General features: G+C 38.7%; 1 protein-coding gene across 1 annotated transcript in view; it reads left to right on the top strand.

Moving 5' to 3' along the window:
- The window catches only part of METTL2A (methyltransferase 2A, methylcytidine), a 506,716-nt gene extending 500,330 nt beyond the window's left edge, over positions 1-6,386 (top strand). The window contains exon 9 of the mRNA XM_044055222.1: positions 2,684-6,386. Coding sequence (XP_043911157.1) covers positions 2,684-2,847 — 164 coding nt within the window. The 3' untranslated portion in view covers positions 2,848-6,386. The remainder of the gene's footprint in view (positions 1-2,683) is intronic.
- The last annotated feature ends 20,852 nt before the right edge of the window (positions 6,387-27,238 follow it).

Below are 27,238 nucleotides of genomic sequence, written 5' to 3'. Positions count from 1 at the left end.
GACCTTAACTGACCTATATTAGACCAGTGTCTATTAATCTTGCCAAGGCTATACCCCCTGGCTAATAACTTCTTCTCTAAATTGCCCAACTCTTCCACAAAGCCATCCATAGTGGGATTTAATCTGGAGGCCCTCATTCCTTGTCCTTTAATCAGATTCCTAAAAATATAACCGGGGTGCATACTAGACCTAAACAAAAAGGCATTCCCATGGCAGGTCTTACAATGGACACCAATATTAATAGTATGATCATGTAATTTCTAAATATAGAGCTCTAAAAACTCAATACGAGTAAATGACCAGTTAAATGTAAACTTCAAACAGCTGGTCAGACCATTCATGGTCTCATGAAAATCCACTAAGCCATCCAACGAGCCTCTCCATAACAAAATCCGAAATGGGCGTACCTTCGTTGAAGGTTGTGCATCAGAGCTGGCAACTCAGCATTTAAAAATCTACTGTCAATCATTAGCGGACCGGAGTTCTGCTGTGGCGACCCCTAACCAGGAAAAGCCGAAAGACACAACATATCATAATCGTGTTCATAAATATGTTGCTTTAACATCTGCTCCGTCTTGCCGATGTAAAAGGCAGGGCAGGCCTGACACAATGCCCCATAGACAACTCCAGGACTACTACAATTATAGTGTCCCTTCATCCTAAGATTAAACCCATTGATTTCAAAAAGCTCACCCACATTAATAAATTTACAATAATGACACTGGATGCATGTACCTAGATTTAGAATCATCTTGTTGACTACCAAATTGTTCTACCAAATTTTTAATATTCAAACCTCTTTTCCAAACTATAACAGGCTGATTACTGATTTTAGATCTAACCTCCCCATCTCCCAACAAGACATTTCAATTTTTTACTAAAATCTCCTGAATCGATTTAAAATCCACAGAGAACCTGGTTGTAAAGGACAATTTGAAATTAGTATTTGTAGTGGTAACTGTACTCCCCTATTTTCTAAAGTAGTTAAATTGCATATACTTACATTATTACCATAAACATTTTCATCAAGAATGGGGGGAATAGAACCCAGATCTCCTCTTATCCCTTACTTCTCTTTTAATGTCTTGTACAAAGCCGATAGGATAATCCCTCTTGACAAACATACTCTCTAAAATGGCACTCTCAGATAAAAATGAATCAAAATCAGACACCATCCTCGCGGCCCTTACAAATTGTCCCTTAACAACCGCTTTTTTTTTTTTTGGGACAATGGGTGATTACTATCAGAGTGTACGAAAGCATTTGAATAGGTAGGTTTCCTGTATATGGTAGAAATATCTCCCTTTTATCATATCCTTTTCTAATTTGACATCAAGATAACCGATACTCTAATCGCCCATGTTACAGGAAAAGTACAAAAAAATCACTTGTATTATTGATGTAATCTGAAAAAATGTTAATGCTTTCTCTATTCCCTTTCCAGATAAAAACAAATCATCCAGGTATCTCAGATATAAAATACAATTTTGGAATCCTGGATACTCAAAAAGAAATCTCCGCTCCCACTCACACATAACCATGTTCGCATAAAGAGGTCCACAGGCCACCCCCATTGCAACACCAATCTGCTGACAAAAAAAATTGCTCATCAAAAAAATGTGTATATATTCATATGTACCTTCATTTATTATTTTTGGTAAGTAGGTGTCATATATGTAGTGTTATTATTTTTTATATATTTTTATACAATATATATATATATATATATATATATATATATATATATATATATATATATGCATATGCATTTTAATATTTTTTATATATTATTTATTTAGGGCAATTTATAGTGAACACATTTCATACTGGTTTATTCAATAATTTTTTTCATGGATTTTAAGTAATTATGTGTTTATAAACTGTTTTTCATACATTGCTGCTTTAATTAACTAAGTGTTGGTTTAGTCATGTGATAATATATGCCTATATATGTGCTCACTTGATTTTTGGTCTTTATCTGATGAAGTTATGTATTTTATCTAACGAACACGCTTATGTTTTACTGTTTTATGGTGCAATAAATCCTTGGTGACCTACAGTTTCTTCCTTGCCCTTATGTGTGGTTAACACATTTGTACCTTTCTGTGGAATAAAATGAGTTTATTGTAGAGGTACAACTGCTTCCAGTTGCCAAACCTGGAAGTAAAAAAGTAAACAAATCCACTGGCTACATGTAAAGCAGACATCACACACTTATAACAAGAACAGCTTTGTTTGTAGGTGGGCAGGGACTTGAGATGGTTTTGACTGTATTGGGTGGAGCACGTTGGCATAACCTGTGCGCTTTTTGCTGTATTTGCTGTGCTGTCATTGTAGGAGGCCTGAACTGGAGACACCATGTACCATTTTCAAAGACTGTTGCTGTGCTACTTTACCGTTTTGTTAAGGTGTAGGTGTTGCTAAGAGTATTTTTGTGAGATGGTATTTTACTGTATCTGTATATCCATTGTGAGTAGCTCAAACCCAGTTAGTAAATGTACTTTGGAGTAATTCCGTCTGTGATGGGTGGGTTGCATATCACAGCAGACCGTACAGAGAAGAAACTACCTCTGTAGGTGTAACACAAGAAATTGTGGAGGCTTATTAAATAACTGTTCCTTGTAAAACAAATGAAATAGTAGATGTTAACATTTTGTAATTCTTTTCTTGTTTGTTATTACAGATGAACTGGAAACCATTTTTACAACAGCAGGTCTGGAACAGGTTCAGAACTTGGTAGATCGACGGTTACAGGTCAATCGGGGGAAACAGCTGATGATGTATCGAGTCTGGATCCAATGCAAGTACAGAAAGCCCTTCCTACAAGTGGAAAATAACCATACATAAACATTTATACATAGGTTTTAATGTCTAAGCATAATTCAAAAGTTCATCTCAAGTTCAGCAGAACTATTGGATCCATAAATCTGCATGATTTACCGAAGTCTGTGACATGTAGGCAGTGGACCGAAGTAGACCTGCAAGTGATACCAGAAAACTTACAGAAAAACTAGTTGTAGAAATAAGCTACACAGGCTCTCTCTCCAAAGTGTGATGTGCAACATTTGATATCTGCTTTCTCTGGACTTTGGATTGTGAACTATTCCTTTAACAGTTTACCATTTAGGAATCTACTTCTCACAAGAATCCCTGGAGACTCTGGCAGACCAGCTAGGTGTAGGGTAATAAGGGAATTGTTTCCACTGATACCAGTGAATGCTTCAGTTTTGTTACTTTACTCTTGTTTCACTGTACCTACGTTACCCACCTGTAGTTGTTTCTTGCAGTATTCACAAATAGTGACTTGCAAAATATCAATTTAATATCCTTATTTTATAATTGATGTCTAAATATGTTTTCATGTATTCCATTGTGGATTTTGAAATGTAGAATTCTTCCCAAAGCATCAACCATATGATCTGCTTGGACACGCAGGTTATTGCATTTCTTGTGTGTTGTCTTTCAGAAAGGTTGTGTGTATTCCCGAAACACTGTAGTTTACCTTCATGTACTTCAGTTTGTTAGGCTGTTAAAGATATACATTATTTCAGTGCCTTTTCCGTGCATAGTAACACCCCACTACCACCACAACTTCTTGAAATGTGTCCCCTTTGGGGTGCTGTTTAAATATGGAGAATCACTGTTTTCTTTGTTCTGTACAGGCCTTTTTCAGCGTGTTTTCCTTGACTGTAGCATCTTGATTTTTATATTGGTTTCATTGTTAGCATCTTGCTAGTATTTCAAGGTCTTTGTTCTGGGGGTCTTGGGTGTTCATATTAGAAAGTATTAAAATATATTTTGTAGAAACAGAGCATTAAAACCAAAAATTCTGAAATGCACACTTTCACAGATCCCAGTGATAATGAAGACAGGGATTCCCAATGCTTCAGCTGGATGTGCAAGTACCACTTATTACAAGGGATTGCAATCTGTTATGTGTATGCCTAGTGCCACACCACCATATTATATTACTATATTACTGCACAGTGCAATTCTTAAGTGATTGTTACAAGTAAGTATTGCTGTTTCTTTCAACATTTCAAACATTGTATTGAGTATAAAAAGGTACCTCAATTTGTATTTCAGAAGAGTAGCTTCACAAGATCTTTTATTAATTCTCCATTCAACAGCTTCACAAAATTAGCTTTCTTTTATTAATTCTCCATTCAAAAGTGCAGCTTGGTAGGTACAGTTTGAAATACCTTTCTGCTTACCTACCTTACTAATGTACGCTGCACTTATTCATGCAGTACCATATTATCACACAAGACACAGGAACAGTTTGAAATACCATAAGATATGTTTAGGCACTTCTCTACCTTACTTCTTCTAAATGCAGTAAAACAGTCAAATACTGAAAATGTATTCTAAAACATAGCAATATGTATTAAAGTAAAATTCAGTTAAAAAGGCTAGTATTAATTAGCTAAAACATTCTCTTTATTTCTCTAACTTGACTATGCAACAACTGTAAATTTAAAGGGCAGCATAACAGAAAACAGTAATTAAAAGCAAGCACATTTGTTAGTGTAAGTTAGTCTAAGTAGTTAGGGGATCAGTGTTTTCCATATTGTCCTGCTGCTCACAGAGATACATAGTATAATAGTTGTAAGTGCAGCGAATACATCTTTGGCACAGCATCCTCTCCGTGTGAACTCATCCAAATACAACGGCACCATGTTCAGTCAGTACCGTTCATGTCCTTGAAACACTTCTTGGCTCATCACCATTATCCTTCCATAGCGTTGGTATGTGCACCTGTCACTGGGTTGACAGTTTTTTAAATGGTTCACTGTGTGGTGCACATAATTCATCCCAATGTCTGAAATGGCCAAGGAGGCTGCCACTCATCAGTAATGATGGAACCACATGTTCCTTGATTGTTAGTTTCATCATGCTGGGAAACCAAATTAATGTGGCCCTGCTTGCTGGTACAGTTGTGTATTCCATGCACCCACCTGTCAAACAGGCCTGTGTTTCAACCTCTGTTGCATTTAACACAGACCATGACAGATTCATCCACATATACATTTTACCTGGACCACCTAAATGAACAGCCGCTATGCATTTGTTCTGGGATCTTGCACTTCTGAAAGCAGATCCCTTGCCATTGTGAGTTTGGCACCCTCTTTTGCAGCACTGCTATGCGACAGAAGAATGCTTTGGTCTTGGCTTCATTTCACTTGGAAGGATGTCATGGCTTTGCAGGAATGCTACTTCAGCCATACGCTTTTGTGACTGTCTTCAGTGATCTGTCCATACATTGCCATGATTGTCACTTGAAGGCAGTGTTATCCCAAACTTCAGTAGCGTAATGCTTGTCACATGCTACTTTCTTGCTTTGAATCTGCGAATTGTTAATTTCCTCAGCATACACATTACTTTGCACTTTTCCTATAAATAGCACGTTTTGCAGTTCTTTTAGACCGTTTGCAAAGGAACCAGCTCATATTGATGGTATTTTTATTTTGCACTACATCATGTTAGTTCTTATGTGGCTTATTTGATAGCTGTGCAAAAGGTTAAGGGGCTGCATGTTTTTCTTTTGACAGCTATGCTCCTGTCCCTCTTGAAAGCTCAGCCCACTACCTGCACGTCACAAAAATAGTAGAGTTTTTCTTTATAATTGCCATCGCAGTTTTCGATATTTACAGTGCAGCATAATTAAAACCATTGCTTTGTGGGTGGAAAAAAAAAACTCGCACTCACCAAGATTGTGGTCTAGCCCTTCTTTACACCCCCTTAGATTTATACAACAGGCCTAGAGTTGTAGCATTTTGGGAAATGGAGTAGTTGGGACAAGATGACATCTTGGCACACTACAACAAATGTTTTAATGTAATACTGGAAGTCTGGATTTTACAAATAGGCACTGAACCCAGAATTTTCCTGATGAACTATGTTGAAACAGTTTGTTTTTGCTGGAACTCTGCAGTGTTTCACTATCAAGATTAGGTTCCTTGTAGACGTATGTTAAGTTGGAAATGTTTAATTTCAGGGTGCTGTCTCATTCTGTCTGTTTTGGTACGAGAGCATTTTATGCCTTTTAAAATGCATATTTTCATATGACCCCCCCCCCCCCCCCCCTGCAAAAAAAGAAAAAAGCTATCCTGGTTGTTTCTTGCATTGCTTTCACATAAGGAAGGACCGGAGAAACAGTTGCTTTATAGACAAGCTTTTGTGTAGAGTCAGACATGATGCTGTTACCAGCATTGGCAGAGCTGGTAGCACTTTCAGTCCACAAATGTGCTGGATATTAAAAATGTCACCAGGAGCTGCTTGTGGAAAAAGTACAGTAATTTAATTCAAGTTTCAGGATGCATCCTGTTAAGTCATTTGTATTTTAAGTACTCTGTTCTTTGATTAAAAAAAATGTAGCTTTTTGATTTTGTGTTTATTCTTTTCTGATCTGCCTTTGAATTCAAACAAAGACATTCCAAATGAAATTCAAGTCTGAACGACTAGTGATGTTTTGCTTGTCTAAATTATATTTAAAGTTAACCCTTTGCAGTTTGAAAGTATTCATTTTTAAATATCAGACTTGTGCATCTTAAGTGTTGCACCTCCCCAAGCTAAGAGTATTTCTTCAGACTGGATATTTCATTATTTTAAAACAGATTTTTGAGTATGCATTTTTATTAAAAATAGTTTACAGTTCAATTATTGCAGAAAAACAAAACTGTTTCCCCCTTCTTTGAGATAATGCATCTCCCTAATCCCCACTACTTCACAGAGAAGATAACAGCCCCTCCAGAAAGAATGAATACCACATTTGTTCCCTCTTCTTTGAGGTAATGTAACCCTGGAACAGTGATATCTAAATTTATTGGTGCAGGGAGCTTGTATCCATGCAAAATACTGTTTTGAACTGCCTTTTTAATGTTTATAATTTATTGTTTTATGAAAAATTGTGCAAAGTACCAATTTATTTTTCTCTCTCTCTGCTAAATTGTATTTGGAGTAGATATTTATTCAATCTTCTGTCATAAAATCCCCCACTGTTTAATACTTGGCACCGAGCAAATAATTAGTCCTTTTCTACATCATTTCTTTACATCTGAAACATGCTAATTACTGATTAAATGATGTAGCACTTTCATATAACATCCTAAACAAATGTCATATTTTCTCAGACTTTTGAAATGTGCATATGAGTCTTATTTTTAAAACATATTTTTCTACATTAAGGTAGAATTCATTGACCAAATCTTTAGGGGTAGCATTCTGTACTGTAATAACTTTAACAGCATTTATTGCATCAGTATGAAAGGTTTATGTAGTGTTGCAGTGACAGCTCATCACATTGTACAACAATGCAGGTGGGTGCCCGAAAATGTTCACTTTTTTTCCTCTTTTAGCATTTTTAGTATGTACTGCATGTATCAGAAGCCCAGTCCACTTTACAGTTTGTAAAAATACAGCCTGTCAGAAAATTATTTGGGAAAAAAAATATCAGCTTTTACTAGGAGATTAGTGTTTGCTCACCCACATTTGAAGTGCTTCACCTGACAAGCAAAGGACTTGATATATTTAGAGCTTGACCTCAACACATCCTTTCAGGAAATGTGCAGACATTTTTTTTTTGTAAAACATTTACCAGACAGGAACCCTTAAGTGGCATGATAGACCAAACCGCTTATGTGGCTTTATGCATGTGCATTTTTAACTATGGGAAAAAAAACTTCAAATTCAGACTAGAGGATATTTGGAGGAATACCTGAATTTGCTTAATCAGAGTCCAATAAATTAATTATTGCACTTGTATAGCAAAAAATTTGTAGTCCTAGAATTTCACAGAAAATCTTTGAGCTATGCAAAATTCTGCACTTTCACATCATTTATTACATTTGTGACTAGGAGCTGTTAATGGCATTGTTAGACTTGGGGTTAAAGCAGGGGGTAAGCTAATTATATTGCATACCAATTTTTCAGCTACTGAAGCTGTCTCTCTAGAACTGGCCGTAATAATAGCTGCAGTCCCATGATGGAAGTCTCTCCGAGTCTTTACAAAAGTGTCAAGTAGTTTTTGACATTCTTTTGTTTGCCCAAGTTTGAAAGCAAGCACAGACGTTTAATTCATTACTGTATTTAAGTTGACAGTTTAATTTAGAAAATTCCAATTGAAATGATTAGTTGAGCTGTACTTTATTTTATATTTATTTCGATGAAGTTGAATTTTAAGACATTCTTTTTATGTAACATGAATTTTCTGAAATGCGGTTCTCAGAAGTGAATGAGTGGTTCACCATTAAGTGACTCAGAATTTTAGTAATCTATTCAATCAAAAAAATAATAATAAAATAAAACAAAAAAACACACACAGTGGGAATGTAGGGCTGACACATTTGGCAGAGAAAGGCAAACAAACCGAGGCACAAACGTCTATACTAACAATTTATTGAATAAAACAAAATGAAATGCAAAGCTTTCGAGTGTAGTAACTCTTTCTCAATGCAGTAAAAAGACCATTCAGTTCAGTACTTAAATATACCTAGCCAGCGAATCAGAGAGAGAAGTTTTGTCCCTGCTTGGACCACTTACAACTTTGCTACAGACCATGAGCTGGAGGCATTGGTCGAGCTGTTAGAGGAAGAAGTCTTAGGCATGCTGTCCCTACCGTCTGGCACACCTCATGATGGCCTGCCATGTAGCAGTGGTTTATGGAGAACTGAAAAAGCTGTTAATGTGATTGGCTGATAGGTTTGGTGCACAAGTTTAAGGCCTTTTGACCATTGAAGAGCTTGATGCCTCCAGTCTCATGTTGGAACTTGTAAAGTTATCCCGTTTCATCTTAAAGGAAAGGCAAGATGGGCAGAATCTGAGCAGAAGTTTATTCCGTATGCAAAGGAGTTTTTGCACTATAAAGTTGTCATGTTATGGTTACTAACTTTTTGTTTCAAGGTCAAGTTTCCTTTTGTGTTCATTTAAGCATGGGATTATTGTAAGCACAATGTTTCAAATAGTAAGGGGGTCATTTAATACTCCATTTGCAAGGCATGAGTCTCTTCTAAGAAGTTTATAAGATACATAGACAAAAGAATTGTATTCTTGGGCTGTGCAACAAGCCTTGAATTTCTTTACAGCTCTTCATGTCTCTTTGTGAGTACTCTTTGAACTTAGTAGTTGCACCAGATGTCACATGAGTAGGTTGCAGAACATGGTACAGTGTTATATAATTGTTGTAGAGTTTACACAGATGGACAGTTACATGCCTTTGGCATGGCTGTCTACAGCATGGAAGATTAAATGGGTAACTCTATTTACTTTGTGGACAGTATTGTCTATATGGGAATCAGACTGAAGGGTCTTTGTCTACATGTACTCCATGGTCTTTTACAATTTTTTCAACTTTTAATTTTAGGCCATCAATACTGTATAAATCCGGGAGAAGGTGGTTACAACTGGCAATACTGTATTTCTTGACTTTGAAGGCATGATCATTTCTACTGCATAGTTTGTGTGTACTGTAAAGTTCTATGTGAAGGGAGGTGGTATCAACCGAATTAAGGGCAATGCTCCTGTCTGAAGTTATCTGTATATTTTGTAAGATAAACAATGCACTTAGTTTTAGTGCCAGAGAAAACAATGCCAAAATGGAATTGCCCAAGAGAAAGCTTTGCGGGAATTAGACTAGTGACAAGGGATGTTGAGGATAGGATTCATCTGTTTATGACCATGTAGCCAGTTGTGTGTCCAAGTTATTATGGATTCACTCACCTTTAGATCCACAAATTTGTGTATGGTTCTGTCATATATTATAGTGTTAGGTGCTTTAACTAGATTAAAGAAAGCTGCATGGATGGTTGAACCTGTAGAACCTTTATCATGGGTAGTAGTTACATACCCACAAACAAATTTACAAAATTTACCTTTAACAAAACCATGCTGGGTTAGGTCATGGAGAAGGTTGTTTCTTCAGTCCATAATTGTTCCTTCTATCACCTTGCAAAATAAGCTTTTGAAGTTGATCATTCTGTAATTCTTAGGGCCTGTCAAAGGGCTGTCGTGGATTTGGGACTTCAGTAGTAGCCGACTTCCAAAAGTGTTTACTGCTCTATTATAAAGGTATGTTAAGAAGTATGCTACTTTATTTTTAACTGCACAAATTTACAGTTCCTGCTGTTTCATCTGGTCCTGTAGAGCTGTGTTTCTGTACTTATCAAAGGCAGAGGTGACCATTTTAGATATAAATTCAGATGGGAACATGCTATAAGTTGGAAAGCTGAATGGAGGTTCCATTTGTGGCTTGAAATTTACTCCAAATTTGCATGCTAGTCTATTAGCTGTATCTGTTAACTTTGTTAGGGTGGTTCCATTTTGTTCTTGTACATTACATTTTTTTTTGTAGGTCTTATTGTCACCTGTTTCAGTGACAGATTTTTACCTCAAGTGGAACTCTGCTTCTCTTGATTGCTTTATTGAGTTCTTTTTGGGTAGAGTCTATTTCAGCTGTGTTGCATTGGCTTTAAAGGCTTTATCTTTCTTGGTGCAGTACATTCAAAATAGATTGTGTTGTTGAGTGTTTCAGTTAGACCTGGCTTTTAATGGAAGTAAGTTACCCTACTGAGGGGACAATTCTTAATTCTGTTTTTTTTTTTTTTCCATGCATGATGGTAGTTTTCAAACATCAGGGCTAGCTGTTGGATACTGAGAAAGTGAGTGTTTGTAATAAACAGATCCCCATGGTCAGTAACTTTTGCCTAGGGCCTGAGCATGATGTCGTAAACTGTCCTTTTTTGTACAAGGTTTAACCAGAAGATCGAGTGGAGGACAAAAATCTCTCTGGGACTATATTCTTGAAACTTGTACATCTTATCTAAGATCACCATGACATTGGTCAGACTCACCATGGATGCCCCACATTTGAATAGGTACCCTAAAGTGAAGGAGTACCATGAAGCTATTTTCCATCAGAATCTGAAGACCCCCCCCCCCAAGGCTTTAGGCATCATGTCTAGTGACATGCTTTTTCAGACCATAACTTTAGCATGTGCTTTGACTGACTGGGAGCCTCTCTGTATTCAGATGATAGCACATCCTCCTGAGTTGAATACCTCCCACAGTTGGTCAATCTGGAGGCCTTTCCTTGAGCCTGTGATTCCTGTGACTGTATTGTTTTATCCAAGGCAAAGGCAGTATTCCCTTAGTCCTTGTCCATGAAAATATCATTGGTTTCAGAAATCAAAATCTGGAATACCCACCTAAGTCCAAAACCTCTTTGGCATTTTTTCTACCCCTGTTTCCACATCCAGTCTAGGGAAGAAAAAAAAAACTGACTGCTCCATCATTAAGCTGGGAAGAGCGCCTGAATGGCTGGTAGCAAAGCCTGGGAGAGTTAGTAAACCTCCTGACAGAAAAAGAATGGTTTTGAGGTAAACATTTTAATGATAGTCCCCAGAAGTACAATATCTTGCCTCTCACATAAGAATTCTAGATGAAAATGTTGAAAAAGTACATTAATAAAGAATCTGATCATGTTGATCTTCATTCATGCCTTAGTGATGGGCTCAGAACCGATCCTCGGTTCCAACTCAGCCACTGTACCAAACTTGCATCAGCCAAGATTACCCTCAAGCTAAGATTACCCATAGTATCTCTCTCCCATTACCCCAGATCTCGATTGCCGCGTACTGACTAGGACGTGTAAAGCCTTTGACTCTGTTAAGTGGTTTTTGCTAGTTATTATAACTTTGTTTTGTTGTTGAATCTTTGTCGGTTGAACTATATTACCTCTCGCTACCCCCTTTCTGGTAAAGTGCCTCATTTTTCCTACCCTTTACCGTTTTCTCTGGTATTCTTTCTTAACATCATTGGTAGCTCCCACCCTTACCCCCTGTGGTATTCTCAGCATACCATTATTGGCACCTTTTTCTTCCTCCTCTCTCTCTTTATATATTTAAAAAAAAAGTGTGTTTTGATTGCTGTATCATCATGTTCCTTGGTAGGTTTTTGTTGTTGACAGTTTACGGGTTTTACATCAGATTTGATGATGTTTTAATGATGAAAATGCATTTTTGTATTGAGGAGCGTTAATGAGTTCAAGTGACTTGTTTGGCTGAATAAAAATATTTTTATTGTTTTCTGGGTACTGACTTTGTTTCCCTTGGCACTTTTTTGATTTATTTGGAGTTTTATTTGGTGTCTTGAGTGAACGTTTTACAGATTTCTTTTTTTTGCACACAAGCATTCCTCAAGTAAAAAAAAATCCCTTGCGTAACATAATGATCCATTAGAATAATATTTCCTAGCATAAAAATATAAACATTTAAAACAGAAGAAGCACATTTTTTTCCTTATAAGGGAAGTAGTGGAAGGTTTTCCCCACCAGAAGGGTAATATCAGATCCACGAGGCGTTCTAGAAGAAGCACACTCCCATGACAAGAAAGCTCTGAAGATTTTGGTACCCTAATCACTACTTTTATACAGCTCTCCTGAAGCCCCACAGCAGTTAGGGTATGTGAAAGGAGCCCTGAAGCTTTGAAAGCTGGAGAAGGGGTTTCTGTTTGGACATTTTCAGAAAAGATGCTTAAAAGACTGGAAGAAAATGCACCAAAATACAGTAAAAGGTATCCTAGAGAAAGCTGGCCTTTTTAAACCAGAGGCAAGAAAAACATTAGAAGGGTAAGAAAGGCTACAATGAGCAAAAAATGGTAAACAACTCAAAAGGTAAAGGATGGGTGCCTGTGAGGCTTGACTGGGACTCCGAGGGAAAATCTGTGGCTCACCCATGGAACCATAACTGTGCTCTGGAGAAGCTCAATTTGCCACCCTTTGAACTAGCTGCTGATCTACCCCCCCCCCCCCGGAAAAAAAATTTACACACACACACACACACACACACATATATATATATATATATATATATATATATATATAGATATATATATATATAGATATAGATATATAGATAGATATAGATATATAGATATATATATATAGATATATAAACTGTCCTGTTAGTGGTAGTTACCTCTGCTTGGAAGAATTTCAGAATTGCTGGCCCTCTTGTTCAAACAATTTCCCATGTTCCACAAAGATAGATACCTTGTCTATCAATCTTATATTCATGCCCAAGTTGTTGATGGAGCTATCTTCAATTCAGGCTGTTTATTTCCCTGTTTTCTTCTGTTGAACTAGAACCAGGGTGAAGAGATTTTACACTTCCTTGATGTGCATACACAGTTGAGATTTTGTGTGTACAAGGCAAGAGAAATAAGATCTGGTCAGCTGTTCATGTCATGCACAAAGGGCAAGGAAGGGAAGCCTGCTGACAGACCTTATCCATATGGCTAGTATGCTATATTTGCTTTTGTTCTTTTCATGGCAAGTCTATGCTGGGCCACATTGGGGGCCCATTCCATCTGAGCCACTGCAGCCACCACTGCCTTTCTTGGGAAGATCATTTTCCAGTCTGCCCTTGAAGCAGGTACCTGGATATCTGTCCACACTTTCTACAAGTACTGAACATTATGTCTAGGGTCATGGAAGGATTTGCCGTGGCCATCCTGCAGTCTCCTGTAGTCTATTCCTCCCAAGGGCCAGTCACCCACTGGGTCTTTAAGCTTTACTTTGTTTCTGTACTCCCCCAAAACCTTACCCAGTGACTTCTCTACATTCATCCAAGTTGGCCGTTTGTTCTGGAGGAACAGAACACAGGTATTCCCAGGTCAAGGAAGAGGCCTATGGTACATTTCTTGCCCAGGAACCCCAGGAGTGGGTCAACTTGCCAGTCCTGGGGTGGCCTATTCTGTTCCTGTGGTAACACCCTGTCTTCTTTCAGTGGCTCCTCCAAACTTGCAGTCGCCACCTCCCGAGGGAAAGCATGCCTCTGCACACCACTTTCCATTCAGCTATATAGTGTGAACACACTATAGTAGTGCAAGATTGGCCATTTTATTACTCTACTGAATGTTGAACATCTGGTGTTCCTACTAGATGTCATCCATGTGTTAGCCAAAGACACCTCCCTGCCTCCACCCCTGGATGGATGAACCAGCAGTCTCTGCTCACTTCCTCTGATCACATAGTCAGGGCTTTATCCCTCTCTCTGTGCCACAAAGTTGGCAGTGGTATTTAAGCTTTCTGAATCTTCCTAAAACTTATTACTGCAACAATGAACTGTACTGTGAACATAGTACAGCTGCATTAGGAATATGCTATATTGGTAGATGTTCAACTATGTTCACTGTCACAGTACCAATTCACTCCTGTCTCCCTTCTGTTGTGCTTTCAGTGGGCATCCTTGTATAAGGTTGGGTACCTCAGTCATCCTGCCTCATGTTCCCACTCTGTTACCTTATGTAAGTGCCTTCCCTTCTCAAGTTGGCATAGAATCTGGGGGCACAACATGGTGGTGACCTTTTGGTTAACTTTTTGCTGGGGATTGCTTCCACTAGGAGTTGGTGATATTTCTTCAGCTGACATAAAACTGCAATGCCAAGGCAAAAAAGAACCAGAGATGGTGTAGGACGAGGTCCCTGCTTACCACTATCCTCCTGACATCTATGTGAGAAGGATGTCTGACAAGCCTGGAGTTTGAAAGTGCTAAGCTCTGAAAGTCAGGACAGATATTGGGCCTTTTGTGGCAGAAATCCCAAGAGTTACTACAGCAGCAGTGAACATACTTTATTTTGCACAGTTCTGTCAAGTTCTTAACAAACCATGTCTGCTGTTATTTTTTTTTAAGGAAGCTACTTATGTGGATTTTCAAATATTGACCAGTTTCACAGTGACGCACACTCACATATCCCTTAACATGCACCTATGTATGTCATTAGGGAGATGAATGTGGAATCAGATTTTTGAACCCTTTTACCACAATATCATGTTATGACTTCATACCTCTAGTCCTCGGAACACAACTTAACTGCTTTCTTTCCGGTCATTTATACCAAATTTAATTAATTGATTTATATACTTATTAAACTGGACCAGAGTGTGTAGACTTCATTTACAGATGACACCCAGGGAGAAGATCCTAATGAAAGAAACAGCACAGAATGATTTACTAGCAAAATAGCTATATGGTTAGAGGCATTTCACATACTCAGTATATTTATAGTTATCACAGTAACTCTAAAAGAGTTTTTTTTTTGTAAAATATGCAGGGCCAGAAGAATTGGAAAAATTTTAAACAATGTAGGATCAGAGATCTGGAGGTGAAGAAGCCAAATGCTGAGAGTTTTTCATTTAAAAATAAATATGATGCTTAGACTTCTGATATTCAAACAGTTCCCTAATAAGATGGGTGCAGTAGCACCTCAACTAATTGAGGGAGTCGGTGTTCTTTAACGTGAATTTATACTTCTAATGTGTACTCAACATTTTCTTTCTTCCTCATTTTGTTAATACTGGTAAGTTCAGATGAGGCAGACAAATAATGGAGTCAAGGTTTTGAACCCTAATGCACTTTACATTGGTGCATTTTTGTTTTTATATTTTACATTTGCATGCTTTTGATGGCATAGACTGAAACACAGCTGAAGTGTATTTCAAGAAATATGTTTAGCTGTTTAAATGTTATGTTCCTTTTGTCTTGAGCATGGCTGTCCTTTTTGTCACAGGAGACCCAGGAAGCATTGTGCTGTAGTTGTTTGTGGTATTGTAAATGGAAGTTGAAGTATAGGCATGTCAGTACTAATGGTTAAACGCTGGTTAAGAGCGCCTTGCAAGGAGATGTATTTTTTTTACCAGCTTTTGTTGACGATATTCAGATGTATCTGTTTTTTTTTCCTCCAGAGAGTGTATTGGACTTTCTCTCTTTGTAGACTGCCTGGATTCTACTTTTGAGTGAATGACACTTTAGTTGTCTCAAGCTCACCCCATATAAGACTGAAACTATGTTGTTGTGTGCCACAGTCCAGCAATCCAATGTTGTGCATCCCAGAGTTCAACATTTTTTAAACACTTTTAGAGTAAACTGTCAGTTAACCGGCACTCTCAAGCAACCAGCAAAAAAATCGAAGAAATACAGTGCAATTTTCATGTGTTGTACTTTCTGCACCCCCTCCCCCTTGCAGAAACATGCCTTACTTAGAGTTTGAGTTTTTAAAAGGAAAATAGGAATAAATTCCCTCTCTCCCCAACCTGAGAACAAGTCAAACCAAAACAATAGTGCAGGGTACAATATTAGTCAGGCCCATTTTTAATAGTAACTTTCAAGCAGCCGGAAACTAGTTATCTGGCATCTACCAATCCCCAGTGGTTGCCAGTTAACTGAGAGTTTATTGTATTAAAATATCACTAAAGACATAGGTTCACATACAGCAAGAGAAAAACTATATTAACCTTGTTTCTTTTTTACACATACACATTTCATGTTCTCTTTCTTTAACAACTGTCTTTTAGTCCAGTATTACATAATTCACTCTGTTTCTGCCTTCTCGTAAACCTCACTCATCCTAAACATTATTCTGCATGAACTGTTTCCACAAATTCCATTTATTTGCATAGAATTTGCATCTTCCCTTTTCTACATATCCCACTACCAGTTCTATTATCTTTTTTTAAAATAGTCAGTACTCTAAATGCAATTGGTTTAGACTATAATTTTCATTTTCTAGTAATTGCTTTTCTGTCTCAGTGTTTCAATGTTTAGTAAATATAAACTCAGAGCCTCAATAAAGACATTAAATGAGTTTGCCGGCTGATACTGTGGAATAAAAACCCTGTTGCCAAACCAATGGTCATTAAGTGTTTTGAATGTATTGAGAGTAGAGGCCTTCCTGATCTGTATGAGATCATGCCACCATTTCCCAGACATGTGATGACAAGAGCTTTTCCTCAAAGAAAAGTGCTCCACTGACATGTTTACCAAAGTACAGTTATTTCTTATACCATGACTGGGCTAAATAAATGTGGGACCCAAACTAGCTGATAATACAGAAATATTTAAATATTTATGTATTAAAATTCAGCCCCATCTAACAAATTTATAACAAAAAATACAAAGTCAGATGTTCAAGTCTATCTCTATAACCATAATTCATAACACTATCAACTTGGCTTATAAAATATTTTTTGAATTCTTTCCAGTGTGAATATTTGGGCACAGTTGTAAACACAAGCAGCACCACAATATTCTTATAAGCAGTCTTGCTACAGCTTTGTAAAGTAGTGTTAAAACTCTTTCATCATGACTATATATTAGGTAGAATATCTGCATCCATATCATATTATTGTAAGATGTAAATAGCGAACGCTATTTCACCGTACCAATAATATCTAAACAACAAAATATCTAACAAAAGAAACAGTGAATGCTGCTCCATTAAAAAAAAAAAAAACTTAAACACAAATTTAAGTGGGGGGCTTCGTGCCCCACACCCCCATACTTAAATATCCCAACTCCGAGATCGCACTGTAGTGGAAGAAATGGCAAAATTCCGAAGACAGCCCACCGAATTTTTTCCCTGGGAAAAAATTTGATGTTCCGTGACTTCGCTATTTTGCCATTTCGACAGTATAGGATCGACTAAATAGCATTCGCTATTTAGTCCATTCACTAGCGTTTTATAGACCCAAATATCTGTAGTGAAAGAGTAGCATTTTTTTATTACAAATATTAAAAGGTCATCATATGTTGGTCTGCAGTCCACCACCAGATCTAAATCCCTAATTTTGTCCTCACTACTTATAAAAATATTATCCAAGCCATAAGGAAATCAAGAATTATTTGTCCCAAAGTGCAGCACCTTAGTTTAACTAGTTTACAGACCAAAAGTGAATGGTATCCAGGAACCCCTTTAAGTTAACCTGATCATAAACAGTTAACCACCCTGAGATTAGTATCATATGCAAATTTGCAGACTAAAATATATTTTGAGATGAGAAGTTAAGCATACATAGATTTAACAACGAGAGTCCAAAAACAGAAGCCTGTGGAACCCCTGCTGCAACCTTCCTTTGTTCAGAAAAGTTCTTTTATTTTCACCTTGTGTTATTTTGATCAGTCCGCTAACAACCCTCTTTATAATATATTGGCGATTCCAAATTTAAATAAGGTCACCTTCATTTTTACATGGAGAAAGAAGTCAAACGCCTTGTAGATCACTTTAAAAGATAAACCCATGATGACTGATCGCCAGATATCATGATAAAAACTTAATAAGTTAGTCAGACAAGATCTCTGTTGGGTGAATCATGATGAAAATATCAAGGGCTGAACAATAGTAGCTCTTGTCTTCTCTAGTAGCATAAAAGTCTTTCAAAGCATTTGCCAATAATACATGTAAGAGTACTAGGGCAATAATTATCTAATGTAATTATCTAATCTTTCCACCTTAGGTCAATTTAAATCTAGACTCAAACAACATCTGTCACTTAACTGGCTATGTCAATGTATCAAGCCTGGCTAACTCGAATGTGTAAAAATCTGTTAACCAGTTTACTGTGTAATTTAATTTAATCCTGACTTGTGCTCAGGACTAACTTTAACCTGTGGAACTTGTTTAACTTGCTTACTTATGTAATCTGTTTGTAATATGTAATGCTGGTATTATGTAATGCTGTATCTGCTTACCCTTGGAGCTTTTCTCCCCGGGCCTCCGCTGAAAATGGACATGCATCCAGTCGGACTATCCCGGTCAACAAATGTAAAATAAAAATAAAAAATAAAAATAATGTAGAAGGTTTACTCCCTTTGAAAAGGGGAAATACAACACCTGATTTCCATATGTGTAGAATCAAACTGATATAACGTGCATAGTCAAGGTGATAGTGCTTTAGAAGTTTTAGATAACAAATACATGCATAGTCTTGCAAGGACCAGCTGCTGAGAATGATTTAATTATACTTAGTACAGAAACCATTAGATCCCTGTTTATAATCAGGCAGATATAACTCTGGTTGTTGAAATCAAAATTAGAGAAGGTGGAGCTTTTATTTGACAAGGAAGTACCTCTGCCAACTTCGATTCATTTGTGAATATTACACCATTCTTTATAACACTAATATTTGACTGAGAATTGACCCGAAGAGAGCCCTTCTGTTATCAGTGCTATAGGCTGTTAACTTGTATTCATATTTTGTTCAAGTAGGTCTTGGCAAACACCTAAATCTACTCCTAATTTGATATTTTGTTCTGTTTGTATAATTAGGAATTATCTTGAACCTCTGCCAATGGACCTTCATGTTTCTTCCTACCATGTGGAATTTAATAGTCCACCATTCTTTGTTTATTTAGACAATTGATATTATTGGTCTTTGGAACAAAACAGTGAATTAGAGAAAAAATGTGCATATAAATTTCCCAGCAAGCTTCAACATGGTCTGTCACTCTTTTAATCACTGTTGGAGAGAATCAGCTGCAATTTGTGTCCTGTGTTTGTAATCTAGGCATTGTTCATAAGTTGGTACTAGGCTATCGGCCCTAGGGCCTATGCAAGCCTAGCCATAACAATTCCCTGGATATTTCTTCCCACAATATTTACTTCTCCAGGCCCCTGTCTAGCAGGGCGACTGACATGATCCCCGGGGTGAATCTCCCATCCAGTCATCAAGGTTCCTTTTGAAGAGGGCCAAAGAGGTGCTCTGCTTGATATGTATGGGCAGTCTATTCCAGAGTATGGGGAGTCTCTGGGTCAGGAACCTATCCCTCCAGCATGTTTTGTTCATTGTGATGACAAGGTTTAGATCCCTGAAGCGTGTGGCTCTGAGGGATTGGGATTTCTTTAAGTGGAGCATGTCCAACAGCTCAGGGTTTGACATGGCCTTGTATGTTAAGCAGAGATCACCTCTGAGTAGACGATATGCCAAAGAGTATAGCTCGGTTTTTTTAGACGGTCAGTATATGGCATCTGCTTTAGGCCTGTGATTCTTTTAGTGAGGGATTTCTGTGGCCTTTCAAGCTGTTGCAGATGTCTTGTGAGGTACATACCAAACGGGGCATTATACTCTATAGTTGGTCTAATGAGGGATGAGTACAGTGGGACAATGACCTCCTTTTTTCTGGATGAAAAGCCCTTAGTGATGAGATGTGCCGCATAGAAGGATTCCCTGACTGTTGTGGCAATATGGTTATCGAAAGTGAGACCACTGTCCACCTGTGTCCCTAAGTCTCTCATCACACTTTCGATGTTTAGTGTCCTGCCACCTATGTGGTAATTCATGGGTACATTCTTTTTTTCCAAAGGGGATAACAGTACATTTCTTTGCATTAAGCTTGAGCCCATGGCTCTGGCACCAGGCATCTGTTTCTGTAAGGCCCTTTTGTAGAATATCCACATCATTTGGTGATTCAATAATGGCTCCCAGTTTGCAGTCATCTGCAAACTTTGTTAGCCAGAGTCCCTTAGTGTTGGCCTGTACTTCAGAGAAGTAGATGCCAAACAAGAGTGGTCCCAGGACTGAACCCTGAGGTGCTCCACTTGTCACTTGTCTGGAGCTGGTTTTGGAGTCAGCTACTTTTACTGTCTGGGTTCTGTCAGTAAGCCAGTTAGCCACCCATCGAGTGACGTAGGGATTTATGCCCAGCTTAGTAAGTTTATCTATGATTCCAGAGTGGGGGATGGTGTCAAGGGCCTTGGCGAGGTCCAGATAGGCTGTGTGGACTGCCTTACCCTCGTCCACAGCTCTGGAGACTGATTCGAAGAAGTCAATCAGATTCAGGAGACAAGATTGGCCCTTCACAAACCCAAACTGGGTGGGGCCTAGTGTTTGAAGGTTGCCAATGTCTTTGTTTATAAGTTCCATGATAATGAGTTCCATGCCCTTGCAAATCAGGCTTGTCAGACTGATGGGACGGTAGTTCCCGGGATCCAAGGTGGATCCTTCCTTGTGGAGCGGGATAACTGTAGCTGTGCACCACTCAGTGGGCATGAAGCCTGAGGTGAGGCTATGATTAAACATGACACTTAGGTGAGGTGCCAGTTCATTTTGTAGTTCATGTAGTACACAGCCTGGGATGTCATCTGGTCCCATGGATGCTGTATTCTTAGCTTTGGAGAGTGCGGTTTCTACCTGTGTGGCCGTGATTATCAGAATTTGGCAATTTTTTGGTATTGAGATGGACCCTTTAGGGGGTAAGAGTGGGGTGAAGTTGGAACTAAATTGATCTGCCAGGGTATTGGCAATATCCTTGGGATCAGTATATTTAATGCCATTCTGTTGTAACTCAGAGCAGATCTGAGCATTTCCATTTAGATTTTTGACATAACTATAGAATGCCTTGTGGTTGACTTTGGAATCTTTGGCGATTTTATTTTCGTAACTAGCTTTTGAGGATTTTGAGGGATCTCAGCTTCTTACTGAGGCTGGTGAGGGAGTTTTTTTGCATCCTGGGATTTCCCTCTTTTTTGCAACAGTTTCTTCCTTCTGTTGTATAGTTTGTTTATAGCAGGGGACCACCAGATTGGCTTCCTTTTTTTGGAGAAGAGCATCTTGGTTCTATTTGGGATGGCACGATTCATGCACGAGTGGATGTGCTCGTACAGTGCCTTAGTGTAGGATTCTGCAGTCGAACTTCCAGATCCCGTCTGCGTGGGTGTTGTGAAGTTTGTCACTTCTGACTTCAGTAGCTTGAAGTTGGCTTTGGAGAAGTTTTTTAAGGAGGTTTCCTTACTGGGGGGGTGGGGGTGGGATGTGGATCTCAAGGGTGATTTGCTTATGGTCAGACCTGACCAATGAGGGGGTGACCACTGGTGTGGAGCATCTATTGCCCATGTTGGTAATGACCAGGTCTATGATATTGGAGCCCCTGGTGGGACAATGGATTAGTTGATCCAGGGCGTTGGAATTTATGAATTCCAAGAACCGTTGGGAAAATGAGTTGGTACCTGAGTAGTTTTCCCAATTAATGGCAGGGTAGTTGAAATCACCCAGTGTTAGGGTGTTTGGTTGTATCTTAATATTGCAATAATATTAATGACAGGCTGATAAGGAAGGACCAGATGTTGGCCGTAATTAAGCAGTGTTTTTTCCCGTCAATAAAATATTGCCCACATCAAGTGTTATATTCCTTCTTCAAACCTTGGGGTGTATAATTTATTCTGTGGTGGTATCTTGACTTTCCTACCTCAATGCTCTATCTTTTCGGTCATCAGTTGATGATGTGGCTATCCTGCAGTGAGTGCAGAAGTTGGCTGAGCTATTACTGAACACTCCATACATGTACCATTTTAAGCCTGAGCTGTGGGATGTGTACTGCTTTCTAGTTGCAGCAGTTGTGTGTTTATGATTCCTACACTTGCCTACCTACTAAGACCTGTTATCCATTTTACTTTAAACATCTTTTGTAACCCTATGTTATAGTTAGGTTGCTCAGGACAAAAGGTAAGGGGTTGTATGTCATTCTCAGGGCCTAGTTTGATACATTTGGCAAGATAGAATCAGCTACCTTCCTTGAATCGGTCATGCAAGGCAATATTTCAAATGGTCTCTGTATTACCATATTTTTGCAGAGTCTGCCCTGGGTTTGGCAGGGCAATCATCAGAACATTTAAGTTTTTAAATCATTTAACTTATTTGATTTTTTTATATATTTCTAATTTATTGTTCAGTTTTATTAATTTGCTATATTAAGTTTTGTGGAGTGGGAGGGGAAGAGGTTCAGGAGTGATTTGTGACAGACTGACACCAGTAAGAGTGAAAGGGAAGGTCTACAAGAAGGTAGTGAGACCAGCTATGTTATATGGGTTGGAGACAGTGGCATTGACAGAAAGGTAGGAGTCAAGAGCTGGAGGTGGCACAGTTAAAGATGTTATGATTTGCATTGGGTGTGAAAAGGATGGACAGGATTAGGAATCAGTATATTACAGGGTCAGCTCAGATTGGATGGTTTGGAGACAAAGCCAGAGAGGCAAGATTGCATTGCTTTGGACAGGTGTTGAGGAGGGATGCTGAGCAGATTGGGAGAATGATGATAAGGATGGAGCTGCCAGGCAAGAGGAAAAGAGTAAGACCTAAGATAAGGTTCATGGATGTGGTGAGAGAGGACATGCAGGTGGTTGGTGTGACACAGAAAGATGCAGAGGACAGGAAGAAATGGAAACAAATGAGCTGCTGTGGTAACCCCTAACAGGAACAGCTAAAAGAAGTAGTTTTTGTCATTAATTTTTTATTGTTTTTAAATGTAAAATGCTTAGAATTTAATATAACCCTGCTTGCTATTTGTCCCACTTTTCTCAGCAGGATAGCTGTTCGAAACATCACTGATCCAAACAAAGCCAATGAACTCTACAAACATTCTCACCTCCTTGCAAGACTCTTTACTTTCCCTAGTCTCTTGATGCTCCAATAGTAAACCAAAAAAGTGGTTAACACATGAATTAAAATCCATCCTTAGATTCCAGGATGAAAGGAACCCAGGAAAAAAACATTAGAAGACACAAAAGCAACACATGATACAGCTCAAATATATTTTGGAAAGAAATCTGTAATCTCACTGGACACAACATGCCCCACTCAAATCACACTACTTTCCAAAAACACATCAGTGACATCCCCAACTTTGTCAGATAGCCCAAACCAGCCCTTTTGAATGTATTTCTCCCTTCTATTTCAGATGGATCTTATCCAAGGATACCATACCACTACTACAACTAGTACAAGTGGATGGACGTCCAGGTATAGATAGCTTCCATCTTTGGTTTATTTATGACCATCAATTACATTGTAAAACTTCTACAACACTTTAATTTCTCTCTCAATATTCATATCAAGCATAATATCTGGAAAAGTGCAATAGTAAAACCACTTCCTAAACAAGAAAACATCCCTCACTCTCCTCCCACTATCACCCCATCTCAATTCTTCCAACATTTTGCAAGATCTTTGAAAAAAAATGTCTGTCTCCATCTTAAAAAATATCTTGATATATTATATCTTTCTTAAACAGGGTGGGTTCTGGTCAGGTAGTAGTACTTCCACCACCATATGGACACTGCTGGATGCCATTTTCATGTCCATCAACAAGGGCATGCTAGCTGCATCAGTTTTCATAAATCTCAGCAGGGTCTTTGAGATAAGCACTTCTCCCTCATATTCTACCTGACTGAACTAGGGCATCAGCCCTTATGCCATTCTCTGGTTCCTGAGCTATCTTAGTCATTTCACATTTAACTGTAACTCATTTTAACTCCTACACCCCCCCCTACTCAAAAGAGATGTTCTTCATAGTCCGTGTTGCAGCACCAACCCTTGGGTCTTCCTGCTATGCATAAGCCCACAGCTGGCCCAATTTCAAGACTCTTAGCATCATCCCAAGCTGAGAGATGCAGAATGGTTGACATCCCGACACCTGAATTCTATTCTCAGCCTTCTGCTATTCCCTATATGTCTATATATATCAACAAACTTTCAGTGGATCTTAATCACCTTCCTGTTTTGTACACAGTTGACATGACTGTTTACTGCTCTATACACGGCTAGATTACAAATGTATGTATTAAAATCTGTTTTTTCTCTATCTCACTGAATGGATTAACAAGAAAAAAGAAATCGCATCAAAAATAAAAAAAACAATGTTGCTCAGCACTCCTCAGAAGCCAGCAGATCCCCTAATACTATAACAACCTATGACCAAAAGAAATCTCCCTTGGAGCAAGCGTCTTTCAAGTTCCTTGGTCTCTGGTTAAATTGAGTGAGGGATCTAATCATTCACCTAAAAAAACATATAAACATCTGAATCCCCTTTTATTTTGGGCACAAAAATACCCCCTTTTCTGTCATACCCTTCCAGAACTGCAATAGGGAAAGAAATAATACTTCCTCAACATGAACTCTGCTTCCTTCTTGTATCAGTAGCATCTGCTAAAAACTTAACTACCATTCAAACACTAGAAAACAAAATTTGTAGATGTATTGCACATTCCCTAAGTAATGAACACCACTCTATAACTCTCAAAAAAGTAAAATGGCTCCCAGTTAAGTAAACAGCAGACCTGGATGACCTTCCTTGAGTCACCATTGCAGTATTCCAAACTGTTGGATATCTCGACAAAGAAACTGGGTGTGCACCTGGGGTAACAAAGCCAAAACCTTCCATAGAGCCATATAAGTCAGTGAGCATAAGGGCACATAAGCAGGCATAGTGTAAACCTCCAGATTATCTGGCCTTCACTCTGTATGCAGATCTTGTACCCGTTTGTCTGTTCTTTGCATGGTCATTGGTAATGTTTGCCTTCACTGGCCCAGATAAGTGTCCTGTTGATGAACATTACTTGGTTTTTCTCATTTGCATTGCTCTGTTAGATGTAATTTAGAAGGAAAAGTGTGATTGCAGTAGGCAGATTCCATGCAAGGATCTCCACTCCCAGTGACTTTTTCTGTTTAAGCACAGCATTGCACTAATATATGAACTGTATGATCTGTCAGTCCTGTGTCTCTAAGACTTTACAAGTGCAACTTAAATCTCTCAATTCCTACTTGAAGACCGGGTGCCTTAAGCACCTCACCCAAGCAAAGAGGGGCAGACCCTTCCACGCCTGACATCCAACCCATCCAAAAGAAAAAAGATTGAGGCCTAGGCCTGATATCATGGCTGTCCAGTTGAAGATGGACATATCTGCAGAGGTTTTTGAAACCAAGATACACCTGACACCATGTCAGATGCCCTCTACCGTGATCATGCTGGAGGCTGGTATAGCATTTGAGGTTCACACATCTAAAATGACTGACACTGCCGATGATGCCGAGAAGGGGGATCCCATTTAATTATTTCCAAAGGACCTAAAGGTATACAGCAGATCCTCATTAGACAGGAAATCCCAGGGTCTCTTATTGAGGTATATGAAGGGGTCAAAACCTCTGCACTTGGTGAAAATGGATGTCACACCTAGAAAGAAAAAAGAAAAAGTTTCCCCACCTTGGATGTCCAGGGAAAAGGAGTGGATGGATTTCCCACTTGTTTAATGCCATGATGGCATTCAGGCCACCATCCTTTGCAGGACCTACTCCCATGACTATTTCTCCTACCATTTCTCAAAAGAGAAACTTAGATTCATCTTCTGAGGACAAAGAGGCTGAGTCAGACTCAGATGAGCAGTCTTCCTACCTCCCCTCACCAGGCCAAGTGGTCTGTGAGGATAAAGACATCCTTACTCCTGACTCCACTGTTTGTTTCATTTGTGGAAACTATTATGTTTGTATGGTAATCTAAGCAGATTTCTGAGTTCCAACAAATATACTACAACCTTTTGGAGGTAGCACACCTGCACCTGTACATCCTGTTCTGGAGGCCTTCCTTGATGCCTTTGCATCCACATCCACTGCTGCTAACACTCAGTTTCCAGCCACTAAAAGGTCTGAGAGATTTTACAGAGTTCCTGAAGACTTAAAATGTCATTACAAACATTGTCAGACCCCTTTGTGTTTTCCATGTCTACAGACAAACTCTCTAAGCTACTGCCTACTGCCAGTGCTCTTCCCTCAGATAAAGACAGCAGAGCAATGGATAGACTGGGATAAAAGATTTATACATCCTCCCACTCTGGCCTTAAGAGATATGAATTATCAGACCCAAATGACTAATATTGTTTTATTCTGGGAAATTTAAATAAAACCATATCCTCCATGGAGGAAACTGGCAGTAAACCGCAGGCCGTATCTATGGTGGCTCAGGCTTCCCAAGTTGCTAAGCACAGCATAAAATGTAGCTGTGATGCAGTGGAAGCATCCGTTAGAGCAGCTGCTACAGGTTCTATCATTAGGAGGTATGCAGAGTTACCATCTCAAGCCCTCCCAGAGGATATTAAGGCAAAACTTCTAGATTCTCCACTGAATAGGGACCTTTTATTTGCTCCAGATACTGCTAGTCTGCTTAAGATATTACAAGAATAAGGTAATGTAATGAAGGACTGGAGATGGATATTTATTACTTCTGTAACCATAGACCAGTGAAATTACTCTGCAAAGCAAAGCCCACTTCCTTTAACTGCAGGGTATCTAGACCTCCACATAGACTAAGAAAATGGCTAGGAAAAGATTCCAAGACAAATTAGACAGGACTCTAGATCTGTGACATCTGCCTACCCATTCAAGTCTGCCTGACTACTTTATCGCCCCCTTCTCAGTCCACCACTCCCCCTATCCAAAAGGCTCACTGTTGCCTTAAAAAACTGACTTTTCATCACTACAGACAAACAAGTCTTCTCATTACTCAGAAGGGGTACAGAAAGGCTAGGAAGTCAGTCCCTCCATTCAATAGCATCCTTTAAAGTTGCTCCCTCCCATCATTCATGCTTTGCTCAAACAAGGCACTGCAGAGCGTGGAAAAGTGTTCAATTCCACACTGATCCTTGT

This window comes from Protopterus annectens, chromosome 13.part0 (genome assembly GCF_019279795.1).
Source record: "Protopterus annectens isolate FY-2018-M chromosome 13.part0, PAN1.0, whole genome shotgun sequence".
Taxonomy (NCBI): domain Eukaryota; kingdom Metazoa; phylum Chordata; order Ceratodontiformes; family Protopteridae; genus Protopterus; species Protopterus annectens.
This window is presented reverse-complemented; position numbering and strand designations above follow the sequence as displayed.